Below are 12,340 nucleotides of genomic sequence, written 5' to 3'. Positions count from 1 at the left end.
CCCTTTCCCTAGCTACCTTCTTGGTTCCTATATATGTATAAAATGCTAAGGATTTTCCTTAATCCTGTTTGCCAAAGACATTTTGTGGCTCCTTTGTGCCTTCCCAATTCCTTGTCAGGGTTCTTTCCTGCCATTTTTGTATTCTTCAAGGGCTCTGTCTGTCTTCCGTTTCCCAAACCTTACATATGCCTCCTTTTTCTTTTTGACTAATTTCTCAATTTCTCTTGTCATTCCAAGGTTCCCAAATCTTCCCATCCTTTTCCTTATTTTTACATGCTGGTCCTGAACTCTAATCAACTGGCCTTTAAAATATTCTCAAACGCCAGATGTGGATTTATCCTCAACTAACCACCCTCAGTCTACATTCCCCAGTTCCTCCCTAATATTGTGATAGTTAGTCTTTCACCAACTTAGTTCTTTCACCCAAGGATTGCTCTTATTTTTATCCATAAGTAATTTAAAGCTTACAAAATTATGATCACTGTTCCCAAAATGCTCTCACTCTGAAACAGTGATCACCTACCGGCTCATTTCTTAATAACAGATCTAGTGTAGCTCCTTCCCTAGTTGGACTTAAAAAACCCTTCTATACACATGTAGCAAATTGTCCCCCATCCAAGCCTCTGACACTAAGCAAGTCCAAGTTCTTCAAGTTCTAAGTTGATGTGTCTTCCTTCATGAACTGAATTGTGCATCTTTAAGTTAAAAATTACATTTTGAGTTGCAAATATGTTTTATAACAATAAATAACCAATTATCTTTTAGTGTCTGTAATGACTACGTTTTTCTCTTTCTCCTTTGCCTGATCAAAATGACTTAATCTACACCCATAAAATTAAGAGTTTTGAGTTTCATAATAGCAGAGACAAGTGTCCCAAATCAGTGACACTTGAGTGCCTAAAATATTGAAATACTTTAATATTTTCATTTTGCGTCAATAAACACATTTAATCAGATTAAGATGTGATAAATGTGAAATAACAGAAAAATTGGCCACTTGGATGTATGAATGATGTGAGGGTTAGGTTTTTCAAGCTTACCCCATAGCGATGTACTTGGTACCTGGGCTGTTGTGAGCAAAGATGAAATCACAGACACTTTGGTTGTATTCACCCCAATCTCATGGCTGTTACCAATTTGATGAAAAGAGGAATATATGCCCTCGTTTAACAAAATCACTGGGTTGTTTGCAACTGAGTAATTTTAACCACAGCAATGTTTTACATAATGACTGGCTGCACTTGTAACCTGGTGGTCTTTTCTTTTGCACAGGGGAAGAGAATCTGTTGGCAATATTAAAACGAAGATGGTGGAAGTATATGATCTTGGGATTAATAGATATAGAAGCCAACTACCTTGTAATAAAGGCTTACCAGTATACAACCCTGACTAGTGTGCAGGTAGGTGTGCAATGGTTTGCTATTAACTATATCGAAGCTGAAATGGAGACACAGTAAATTTTTGTTTGATCAATTAATGCCTATGTTCTTGTCCTGTTTGTTTTCATTGCATGTTGATGTCAATGTTTGCTGCCTAGATAGTGACCTGGTGTGCCAGATTTCACACACTTTGTAGAACCTGATGGATTTTCATTTAGTTGAATGAAAATGCAGTGAAGATGCAACCCGCCCTATTGTTGACGTTTCTAAAATGCAAGGATAATAAAGAAACCATTGTTGTGAATGAGTACCTGATTGCACGGCTTGCAACTCATTTGTTGTTAAAATCTCTATGAACTAGCTTAAGGGATAAAACAGAAAGGGTGATGACCTGTAATTTTGGAAATAGTTGGGAACTTCATATCCAAAAGTCATTCAGTTGTACCTTTCATGATTTTCTAGCTAAGTGCCAGCACATCATTAGTTGCAAGTTTCATATTTTTAATTATTGTTAAAGTTTTCTAATAGAGTTAGAGAGTCAATCAGCATGGAAGCAGACCCTTTGGTCCAACTAGTGCATGCTGACCATGTTCCCAAACTAAACCATTCCCGCCTGCCTGTACTTGACCATATCCCTCCAAACCTTTCCTATTCATAAACTTATCCAATGTCTTTTAAATGTTTTAACTGTACCTGCATCCACCCCTTTCTCTGGCAGTTCATTCCAAGCACAAATCCCTCTCTACACAACGTTTTCAAGAAAAACGGGTACCTAATAAACACGATCCGCTGATTCCACAGAAACTAATCCAAACCAGCAGACACAATGCAACCAAAAACTAAAGCCACATTATCTTACATCAAAGACATTTCTGAAATGATTTCCAGACTACCTTGGTATCATGGTAACCCACAAACCTACCAACACACTTCAACGGTGACTAATGAACCTAAAGGATCCATTAGATACTACCAGCAAAATTGACGTAATTTACAAAATGCCATGCAACAACTGTAAAAAAACACTACTTAGGACAAACAAGCAGGAAACTTGGATATATGAACACCAACTAACCACCAAAAGATACGACCCACTATCACTAGTTTCCATACATACAAAGAAGGATTCGGAGATGCCGGTGTTGGACTGGGGTGTACAAAGTTAAAAATCACACAACACCAGGTTATAGTCCAACAGGTTTAATTGGAAGCACACTAGCTTTCGGAGCGACGCTCCTTCATCAGGTGATGAAGGAGCGTCGCTCCGAAAGCTAGTGTGCTTCCAATTAAACCTGTTGGACTATAACCTGGTGTTGTGTGATTTTTAACTTTGTACAAAGAAGGACACCACTTTGACACACACATTCTAGGACAGGCAAAACAAAGTCATGTAAGTGAATTCTTAGAGGCATGGTATAATCAGAACATCATCAATAAACACGTTAACTTAGACCCCATCAACTTCCCTTGTAAAAAAGAACTGAAAATGAAATCACTCACCTTAAAAAACCAAGACCTATAAATAGAGAGGCAGGACATACCACCAGCGCTTCACCAGGGATTCTCACTGATGCTGTTACCTAGTATGGTGACGAAACATCTGAAAACAAACCTTCCAGTTTATACTTATCATCAACCTGAGCTACAAATCTTCTCAAAAATTGCTGCCATTCTCTGTGTTAAAAAGGTTGCCTCTGATGTCCTTTTTAAATCTTTCTTCTCTCACCTTAAATAATGCCCCTTAGTTTTGAACTCCACCACTTCAAGGGAAAGGCTCTTGTCATTCACCTTATCTATCCCCCTCATGATTTTATAAATCTCATTTAAGGTCACCCTTCATTCTCGTACACTTCAGTGAAGAAAATCCCAGTCTTTCCAGCCTATTTTTATGTCTCAAACTCTCCATTCCCGGCAAATACTGGTATTTTTTCTGAACCCCCTCAAGTTTAGTAATGTCCTTCCTATAGCATGGTGACCAGAACTGCACACAGTACTCCGTAGAAATTGTTCAATGTTATTTCTGCTTGATCTTTTCTCAAGTTATACATGTGTTTTCATTCTGATTGGTGCAGTTCTTATTCCCCTCAGCACCATTGAAGGCACCGAGTGGGTGTCTAAATAGAAACCCCTCTGGGTGACAATCTTAGAAGTAAAGGAAAATGAGTACACGGGATCCTGAAGTCCAAGACACACAAAATGTGTTCTGTAGCTGTTTGTCAGTACTTGCTCAGCCATGTCTGCAGGGCTGAGCAGACTTCACTTTTAAAACTGATTAATGCATGTTCCCAAAGGAAACTGGAACTGTAGACATGAAGGCAATGCTGTGCTTGAGTGGTAACACAGTTGGTTTGTGCTTCAGAAACAGCCTAGTCATAATGTGACCTGAATTATGTGACCTCATGCCACAGTGATCATTAGCTAGTTAAGTCTGATTAATCACTCTTGCAAAACTGGCCTCAATCATGTTTATAGGCAGAATGTAAAGATTTTTTAAAATGTAATCATTAATGGGATGCTGACCAATATTTGTTAATCATTCCTAATTGTCATTGATATGAATATCCAGTTAGGCTATTTCAGAGCTGCCTACATTGCTTTGAGTTTGGAGTGACACTTAATCCACATTAGGTAAGAACAGCAGATTTTCATTTCAAAAGAATGTCAGTGAGCCAGTTGGATTTTTATAGCAATCTGTGATTAGGCTTTTAATTGCAGATTTATCAATTGAATTTAAATTCCACCAACTTCTGCTTTCGGGATAGGATTTGAATTCATGTCACCAGAGCATTAGTTCGGACCTCTGGATTGTTTTTCTGGTAGCATAATCACTATGCCATCACCTCCCATCAAACTTTGTGGGATCCATGTCAGTGAAGAGTCAGATGTAGATCTGTGGTCCTCTTCTAAAATATTTACATTTACTCAACACCAAACAATGGTGCATGTGATGTGCCCAGAAGAGGTTTGCGGGTTTCAAATTCAAACAAAATAGTCCTAGTAGTTGAAATTATTGTGTTTCCTACCGTTGTGCTCTTGCCTGCACCATTCAAAGGCCAACATATTTCAGTTTTGCCATTTATTTGGATTGGCATATAATAAACCAGAATTCTACAAGTTCTACCAGGGTTGATTAGCGGACTGGCCTATAAAATTCCCTTTGTCTTACCCACTGCCTATCTGCCTCTCCCCTTGACCTGACAAAAAGGCTATGGGTAGGAGGTTGAAGATGTAAGCCAGGTCACTTGCTCTTAAGGCCCTTAAGTGGGCAATTATTGGCCACTGAAGAGCTCTCCTTCAACCTTATCATTTTGAGGTCAACAGGAGGAGGTCAAGAACATTAGCTTGCTCGGGCTGTGGGCAGGAAATTAGGAGTAGGCATTGTCCCTCATTGTTCCCTTTCCCATTGGTCTCCTCCACAAGCCCTTGGCATTCTTTCCCTTCCAGCCTTATTGACATGACACTCACATCCCTCACTCCTCCCCAAATCCTGGGCTTCCCATCTGTCTCTTCTGTGATGCTCCCAGAATTATGCTTGTGTAGCACTCCCACCATTTAGAACCTGAGCAATGCCTGTAGTCTGATCAGTACATACTTCTCTCAGTGGTATTGCTGCAAGTTATAGGTTGATTGGCATCTCTATGAGATGATACCTCCTGATTGAGGAGTCGGTCATTTAATGCTCAGTGGAGGTCTCACTGCTGACAGATTCAGATTCAGAACCTCCATTTAATCCGGACATCATGACTTGAAAGTCTGTCAGACAATCTAGTCCGGTCCTTTTGATTTGACCTCACCAATTCTCCCAAGGTTAAAAGAACAAGGAAGGAACTCAGGAAGTAGAGCTGTACTTCCTGGAATTTAGATGATTAAGAGGGTTATCTGAACAAATGTTTCAGATATTAAAGTATTTAGGGAGAAAATATTTCTGATGGGGGAGGAGTCTTGGGGGCGTAATCTATAAAATTAGAACCAAACTTTTCAAAACTGAATTATAATTCACTTCTTCATGCAAAGGCATGGTAGACATTTGGAACTTTTTCTAAAAAACATCAATGTTAAAACTATGATCGATGGATTTTCATTAATCAAAGGGATTAAGTGATAAGGGACAAAAGTGCAATGTGGACTATGTCACTGATAAGGCATGATTTTATTGAATATCTGAACAGGTTCCAGAGCTAAGTGGTCAATTCCTGTGGCCCACATGTTATAAACTTTAGAGTGAACTTCAACTATTGCTATCAAAACTGTGATTCAGCCATAATAATTAAGCAAGAGAATGTAAGAGAAATGTTGGGAATTAATATCATAATGAACAGCTATCTTTCTAGTATTATATATTAGCAATATGAGTCATAGCAAAGAAAGATTATGCCTATCACGCAGATGAAATTGAGTAAGGTGCTCTGTGAATTTCAGTGCTGGTGTGATTCTAGGTATATAGACCCTATGTCTTAAAAACTGGCACTTTGTGTCAGCAGCATATTCCTTTGGCTATTTGCAATAAGTAGAGTACTGATAGTAATCAACCAGCCCAGGCTTGCAAAACTAACAACATAGTGTCCAGTGTTAAATGTGGATCCACAATAGGACATTTGCTAAATAATCCAGAATATGTCAAGAATAATATTGACAACCAACTTAAGATTGTCAATTGGCTCGCAACATGAAATGGTTGTGTTTATTAGAACCTACACATTTTAATATATAGGACCCTCACCTCTGCAGATAGAGAGAACACGTATACATACTGTACTGATTTCAACTCAACAAAATAGGTGACAGCCATTCACTGGTTCCTTTCCCAGGACAATGCCATTTTCAACTCATCAGCACTGTCCTCACATGTTGTCTAACTGTTGCTTTCCTTTTACTTTGGTGTCCTTGTGACTTGTCCTGAGGAGTGCAATATGAAATGCTTCAACATAATGTGTTTTTTTCCGGAAATACACAAGTCAATAGATTCGGAAGTTTGATATCCACAGGTGTTGAGACCAGTTATGATCATGAGAATCTAATCCATCATGTGAGTCAAATGTTGACAAATTAGTCGGCCCATTGAGGTAAATTTAATATTCACATATTTTCAAAAGCTAATTGTAAGAAATGTAGCTAATTTGTAAGTATGAACAAATGGATGACAGGAGAGAAAAAATAAAGTTTGAAAAGATGGAAATTAAATGCAAGTGGCTTAAAACAGGATCTAATAAGTGGGCCTAGCTCTCAGTTTTACTAATCCAATGTGTTGTTGGAAAAGACTGGTATTCTTCATGTAATTCCTTGTGTTAGATGAAGGTTACAGTGTTGGCTTGACATCACCTATATCCTCTATATATGTCACTGATTACAGTTTGAAATCATTGAAGAAGTCATGTTTGTAGCAAGACCTGGTTAACAGCCAAGCCTGGGTTGATAAATGGTAAGGAAAATTCGTGCCATTAAAGTGCCAGGCAGTCACCATTGCTGACAAGAGACCACCTCCCAACATTCCTGACCCAGCAACGATGATGAAACAGTGAGACAGTTTAAGGTAGTGCGAGGAGCTGATCAATCAGCTGACCTGGATAGCATCAAACCTCCTGAGCATTGGAACTTCACTCATCCACACACGTGGGAGCATTTCATCAGTTTACTTACAATGCTTTGTAAATGATAGAGGGGAGACGTTTATGATAAAGTATCCAGCTTCTGACTTGCTCTTCTAGCCATAGTATTTATATGGCTGTCTAAGTTTCTGCTTAACGGTAACCAAAGTATATCAGTGATGGTGTAAGCTTTAAATGATTATATAGATATGGATTGTATCACTTCCTTAAATGGACATTTGACTGAGCTTTCCTGCAAAATAAGTTTGGAGGTGGGGATGCCCACTTGTGATGGAGCACTGTTCTGTGCATATCACAGACACCAAACAGTCTGTTTTCCTCGCAACACCCAGGCTTCAGCTGCAAATGATAATTAATCTTCATCCCCCATACATGCCAGTAAATGAATATCTCTTATTTGAGATAATCAAAGCATCATCCCTTGATGGTCAATGGAACTGCCAATCATTGAATCCCCCACCAGTAACCTCCCGAGTGCTACCATGGATCAGAAACGGAACTGGATTAGCCACGTAAATACAGTGGATTAAAGGGCAGGTCCTAACCCTAACCCTAACCATCCAAAACACACAAACCAGCTTGTTTGGTTCAACATCATTTGGTGTAACTACATCACATGGACTGCAATGGTTCAAGCAGGTGTTCAGTACTGACTTCTCAAGGACAGTTAGGTTTGGGCAATAATGCTGACTTTGCCAGCAGTACTTACATCCAAGAACAAATACAGCCATTGTAGGAGATGAGATCTTCACTGTTGTGTGAGAACATGAAAAAGCTTTATTAAATATAGCCAGTTATAAGACATTGGGAAGAGAGGACAGCTCTTTGGAAGCGTCCAAACTCAGGCTTTAATCCCAGAAGTGACACACGCCTCAGCTCTGTTCACACATGTTCAATAGCTGAAGTTATTTTACTTTTTTAATGATTAACTTTTAGCCATGAGCATTTAACTCTTCTCTCATTTCCTCCCTTCCCATGCCCGACATCTTTGGCTTGAGGTATTAAAGTTCAGCAGCATTTACAGCTCTCATCGATGACATATAGCATGCATAGACTGTCTTATCATATCTAGGAAGATGAGCAGAGAGCTGGAGTGGGATGTAAACTTCTCTGGAGAGAACGTTTCTGAAACTCCATCAGAAGATAGAAGGGCATCATCGCTAGTGAGCAAATAGTCTTCTATGTGGGGACTGTAAAATGTTCTTGCATTGCACAGCAGTGTGCAGAATGGCAAATTTATTTCCTTGCATGTATTTCTAAGCTATTTTTCAACAGTTCATCGACATTTTGCAAGTGTATCCATCCGTAATAAAGTTGTGCTTCTTCCTGATAGTCTTCTGCAAACTTAAATGAAAACGTTCATTCTTTCCCTTTGTGTCTATTTTGACACAAATTCATCACTCATTAATTGTAGCAAGAATAGTTAGTACATAGTCATCTTGGAACTCTAAATATTTCCAAGAAATCTTTCCCTTTCTTGAGTGTTCTTCTTTGCTGTACCAGCTGCATGAAAACATTGGATGTCTCTGAGCCGGATTTTTGGAAGCTTCCTGTCAGCTTTCCTTTGAGACTCAAAGGCCTTCTTGGACAAAACCTTGGGTACAAAGTAGAAAAATAAATAAATTAAAGGTTGAACATTACAATTCTTCTTAGTATCAAGTAGAAAAGTAAAGAAATAAAGTTCAAAGTTCAGCAGTCCTCCTTCAGCCATGAGCCTGCAGATGGTCCACATTGGGCTTTCCCCAAGGGAACTCACATTGTCCACGAGTGCTTGATCTCTCCCCCATGCTGGGTATGCTCTTCCCGTGCTCGGTTCACTCTCTCCCCCATACTGGGTATGATCTCCCCGTGCTCAGTTCGCTCTCTCCCCCACGTTGGGCACATGCTCCCCCATGCTCTGTTCACTCTCCCCCCGCGTTGGGCATGTGCTCCCCCATGCTGAGTTCACTCTCCCACACTGGGCACACGCTCTCCCATGCTCAATTCACTCTGTCTTCTGCGCTGGGTATGCTCTCGCTGGGTATGCTCTCCCCAGTGCTTAGTTCACACTCTCCCCCACACTGGGTACACGCTACCTGTGCTCAGTTCACTCTGTCCTCTGCGCTGGGCACACGCTTCCCCATGTTCAGTTCACTCTCTCCCCCACGCTGGGTACATTCTCCCCTATGCTCAGTTCACTCTCCCCTCTGCATTGGGCACACGCTTCCCCATGTTCAGTTCACTTTCTCCCCCACACTGGGCACGTTTTCCCCTATGTTCAGTTCTCTCTTTCCTCTGTGTTGGACTCAATCTTCTCCATGCTACCATCTTGCTGCTGACCACCAGAATCCCTCCTGGGTTTACCAGTCACCTCATTGTCAACCGCCATCCAGGCTCACCAGCCGCCAACCACTCTGGACCTCAATGATGTCAGAATGCTGCCGACTGCTAGAATTCCACCCGGCTCACCAGTGCTACGTCACCGAGTGCCAAAGTCCCTCTCCAGACACTGGTGGTTACCACACTCCAGACCCCGATGTAGCAGTGTGGTAGTTTGTTGGTGTTGCAGTGACCCGACCATGCAGGGAGGCAGCTAGTTCTTCTCGAACTTTGATCCGTTTGATCTTCTATTAATGCTTCACTTTAAGCTTCACCGAGATATTCTGCATCTCTGGAAGTTTTATAATCCTTAGAAGAGTATAAAGGAAGTAGGAGTATACTTAAGAGGGAAATCAGGAGGGCAAAAAGGGGACATGAGATAGCTTTGGCAAATAGAATTAAGGAGAATCCAAAGAGTTTTTACAAATACATTAAGGACAAAAGAGTAACAAGGGAAAGAATAGGGTCCCTCAAAGCCTGCCTTGAAGAAGTTCTCCTCCTCTCTCTACAAGAATCTCAGGGAGTCCCTCTCCCACTGCAACTCCCAGGTCATTTCCTCTGCCCTGAAGCTCTTCAACCATGTCCTGAAACAGACTCGCTACTACAGCCACATTTGCTTCCTCAGTGCCTACCTCCGTAACCAACTTATCCCACACGGACTCCGGACCACCTTTAAACCAGCAGAGTTCGGACCCGAACAGGACAAACAGTACAGACGACAGATTCAAAAATACCAGCAATGGTTCCCCTTCAAGATCCTCTGCTCCACACTCGCAGCAATGCGCCGGCACTTAACCTCTCTACAGTCAGTCCTGCCTCAGCTGAGGGCCACACTCTCTCAGAACTGCAAAGGACCCCTTCTGTACTACGTCCTCAGGAGAATTCATACTGTCAACAAACAGTATTTCAACTCCATCTCAAACATCAAAAACTGTAAGTACAACCAACTTTTATCTACCCGCCTCCATAACCAGCACTCCTCAAACCTTCCAGTCGATTGCCCTGGCCTCTGGAACTGCTTGGACGCCATTAGCCACGTGGCTAGTGCAGCCACCATCCCCATGCTGATTGATGACGTCACTTCCGCTCCCATCATGGCCACGTCCATAGCCAGTTCCACCCCTCACAATTCCTCTTGCACCACATGTGATAACACTTCCGCCCCGCACATCATCGCTGATGTCACATGCTCAGTGACTTCTGCGCCCCCCGCTGCCGTGATTGCCACCACTTCCGCCCCCACCAACGTCACTCACCTGCATTCCGCTGACACGCCCCCCCCCCCCCCCCCCCCCCCCACAGATCCCACTGTCACCATTCCCACCCCCCAGAACCCTGAGGGGAACACCACCCCTGCTCATGACTCCACCCCCATTTCCCCTACCACCACACCCACTTCAGTTACAGGCTCCACCCCCACTCCCAGCTCCACACCCACGCCAGATCCCAGCTCCCAGTCCTGCCGAGTTTTCACCGTCCCTCCAGACCTCCCCCTCACTGAGGACGAACGATCAGTCCTCAGCAAAGGACTCACCTTCATCCCCCTCCGCTCATGCATCAATGAATTTAATACACACCGTGACGTCGAACACTTCTTCTGCTTCCTCCGCCTCCGAGCTTACTTTTAGAATCAGGACTCCCGCCCACCTTCCGAGGACCCCTTCGCCTACCTCCAACACACCGCATCCACCTGGACAGCCCGTACTGGCCTATTACCTGCCCTCGACCTCTTCATTTCCAACTGTGGCCGGGACATTAACCGCCTCAACCTGTCTACCCCACTCCAACCTCTCACCCTCACAACGGGCATGCCCTCCACTCCTCTGCTCCAATCCCGACCTCACCATCAAGCCAGCAGATAAAGCGGGCACAGTGGTAGTCTGTCACACTGACCTCTACACCGCTGAAACCAGACGCCAACTCGAGGACACCTCTTCCTACCACCCCCTCGACCATGACCTCACTCCCCCATCACCAAACCATCATCTCCCAGACCATACAGAACCTCATCACCTCAGGAGATCTCCCACCCACAGCTTCCAACCTCATAGTCCGGGAACCCCGCACTGCCCGGTTCTACCTCCTTCCCAAGATCCACAAGCCTGACCACCCTGGCCGACCCATTGTCTCAGCATGCTCCTGCCCCACTGAACTCATCTCTACCTGCCTCGACACTGTCCCATCCCCCCTAGTCCAGGAACTTCCCACATATGTTCGAGACACCACCCACACCCTCCACCTCCTCCAAGACGTCCGTTTCCCCGGCCCCCAATGCTTCATCTTCACCATGGATATCCAATCCCACTACACCTCCATCCGTCATGACCAGGCCCTCCAAGCCCTCTGTTTCTTCCTCTCCCGACATCCCCAACAGTGCCCTTCCACTGACACTCTCATTCGTTTGGCTGAACTGGTCCTCACCCTTAACAATTTCTCCTTCGAATCCTCCCACTTCCTTCAGACCAAAGGGGTAGCCATGGGCACCCATTTGGGCCCCAGCTATGCCTGTCTCTTTGTTGGCTACGTTGAACAGTCCATCTTCTGTAATTACACCGGCACCACTCCCCATCTCTTCCTCCGCTACATTGATGACTGCATTGTCACCACTTCGTGCTCCTGCGAGGAGGTTGAGCGATTCATCAACTTCACCAACACATTCCACCCTGACCTTAAATTTACCTGGACCATCTCTGACACCTCCCTCCCCTTCCTGGACCTCTCCCTTTCCATTAATGATGACCGACTTGACACCAACATATTTTACAAACCACCGACTCCCACAGCTACTTGGATTACACCTCTTGCCACACTACCTCCTGCAAAAATGCCATTCCGTATTCCCAATTCCTCTGCCTCTGCCGTATCTGCTCCCAGGAGGACCAGTTCCACCACAGAAGACACCAGATGGCCTCCTTCTTTAGAGACCGTAATTTCCCTTCTCACGTGGTTAAAGATGCCCTCCAACGCATCTCGTCTACATCCTGTACCTCCGCCCTC

The 12,340-nt window shown here is 43.4% G+C and overlaps 1 protein-coding gene across 2 annotated transcripts in view; it reads left to right on the top strand.

Annotated features, from left to right (window-relative positions):
• Positions 1-12,340, top strand: part of slc35f1 (solute carrier family 35 member F1) — a 294,891-nt gene that overhangs the window by 185,297 nt on the left and 97,254 nt on the right. For both annotated transcript variants that reach the window (XM_087981104.1, XM_043684483.2), the window contains exon 3: positions 1,273-1,400. In XM_087981104.1, coding sequence (XP_087837230.1) covers positions 1,273-1,400 — 128 coding nt within the window. The remainder of the gene's footprint in view (positions 1-1,272; positions 1,401-12,340) is intronic.

The sequence above is a fragment of the Chiloscyllium plagiosum genome, unplaced genomic scaffold, assembly GCF_037043375.1.
Source record: "Chiloscyllium plagiosum isolate Xiang-an unplaced genomic scaffold, Cpla_swu_hap1 HiC_scaffold_3, whole genome shotgun sequence".
Lineage (NCBI taxonomy): Eukaryota > Metazoa > Chordata > Chondrichthyes > Orectolobiformes > Hemiscylliidae > Chiloscyllium > Chiloscyllium plagiosum.
Note: the sequence above shows the minus strand (reverse complement) of the source record. Positions and strands in the feature narration are given on the sequence as shown.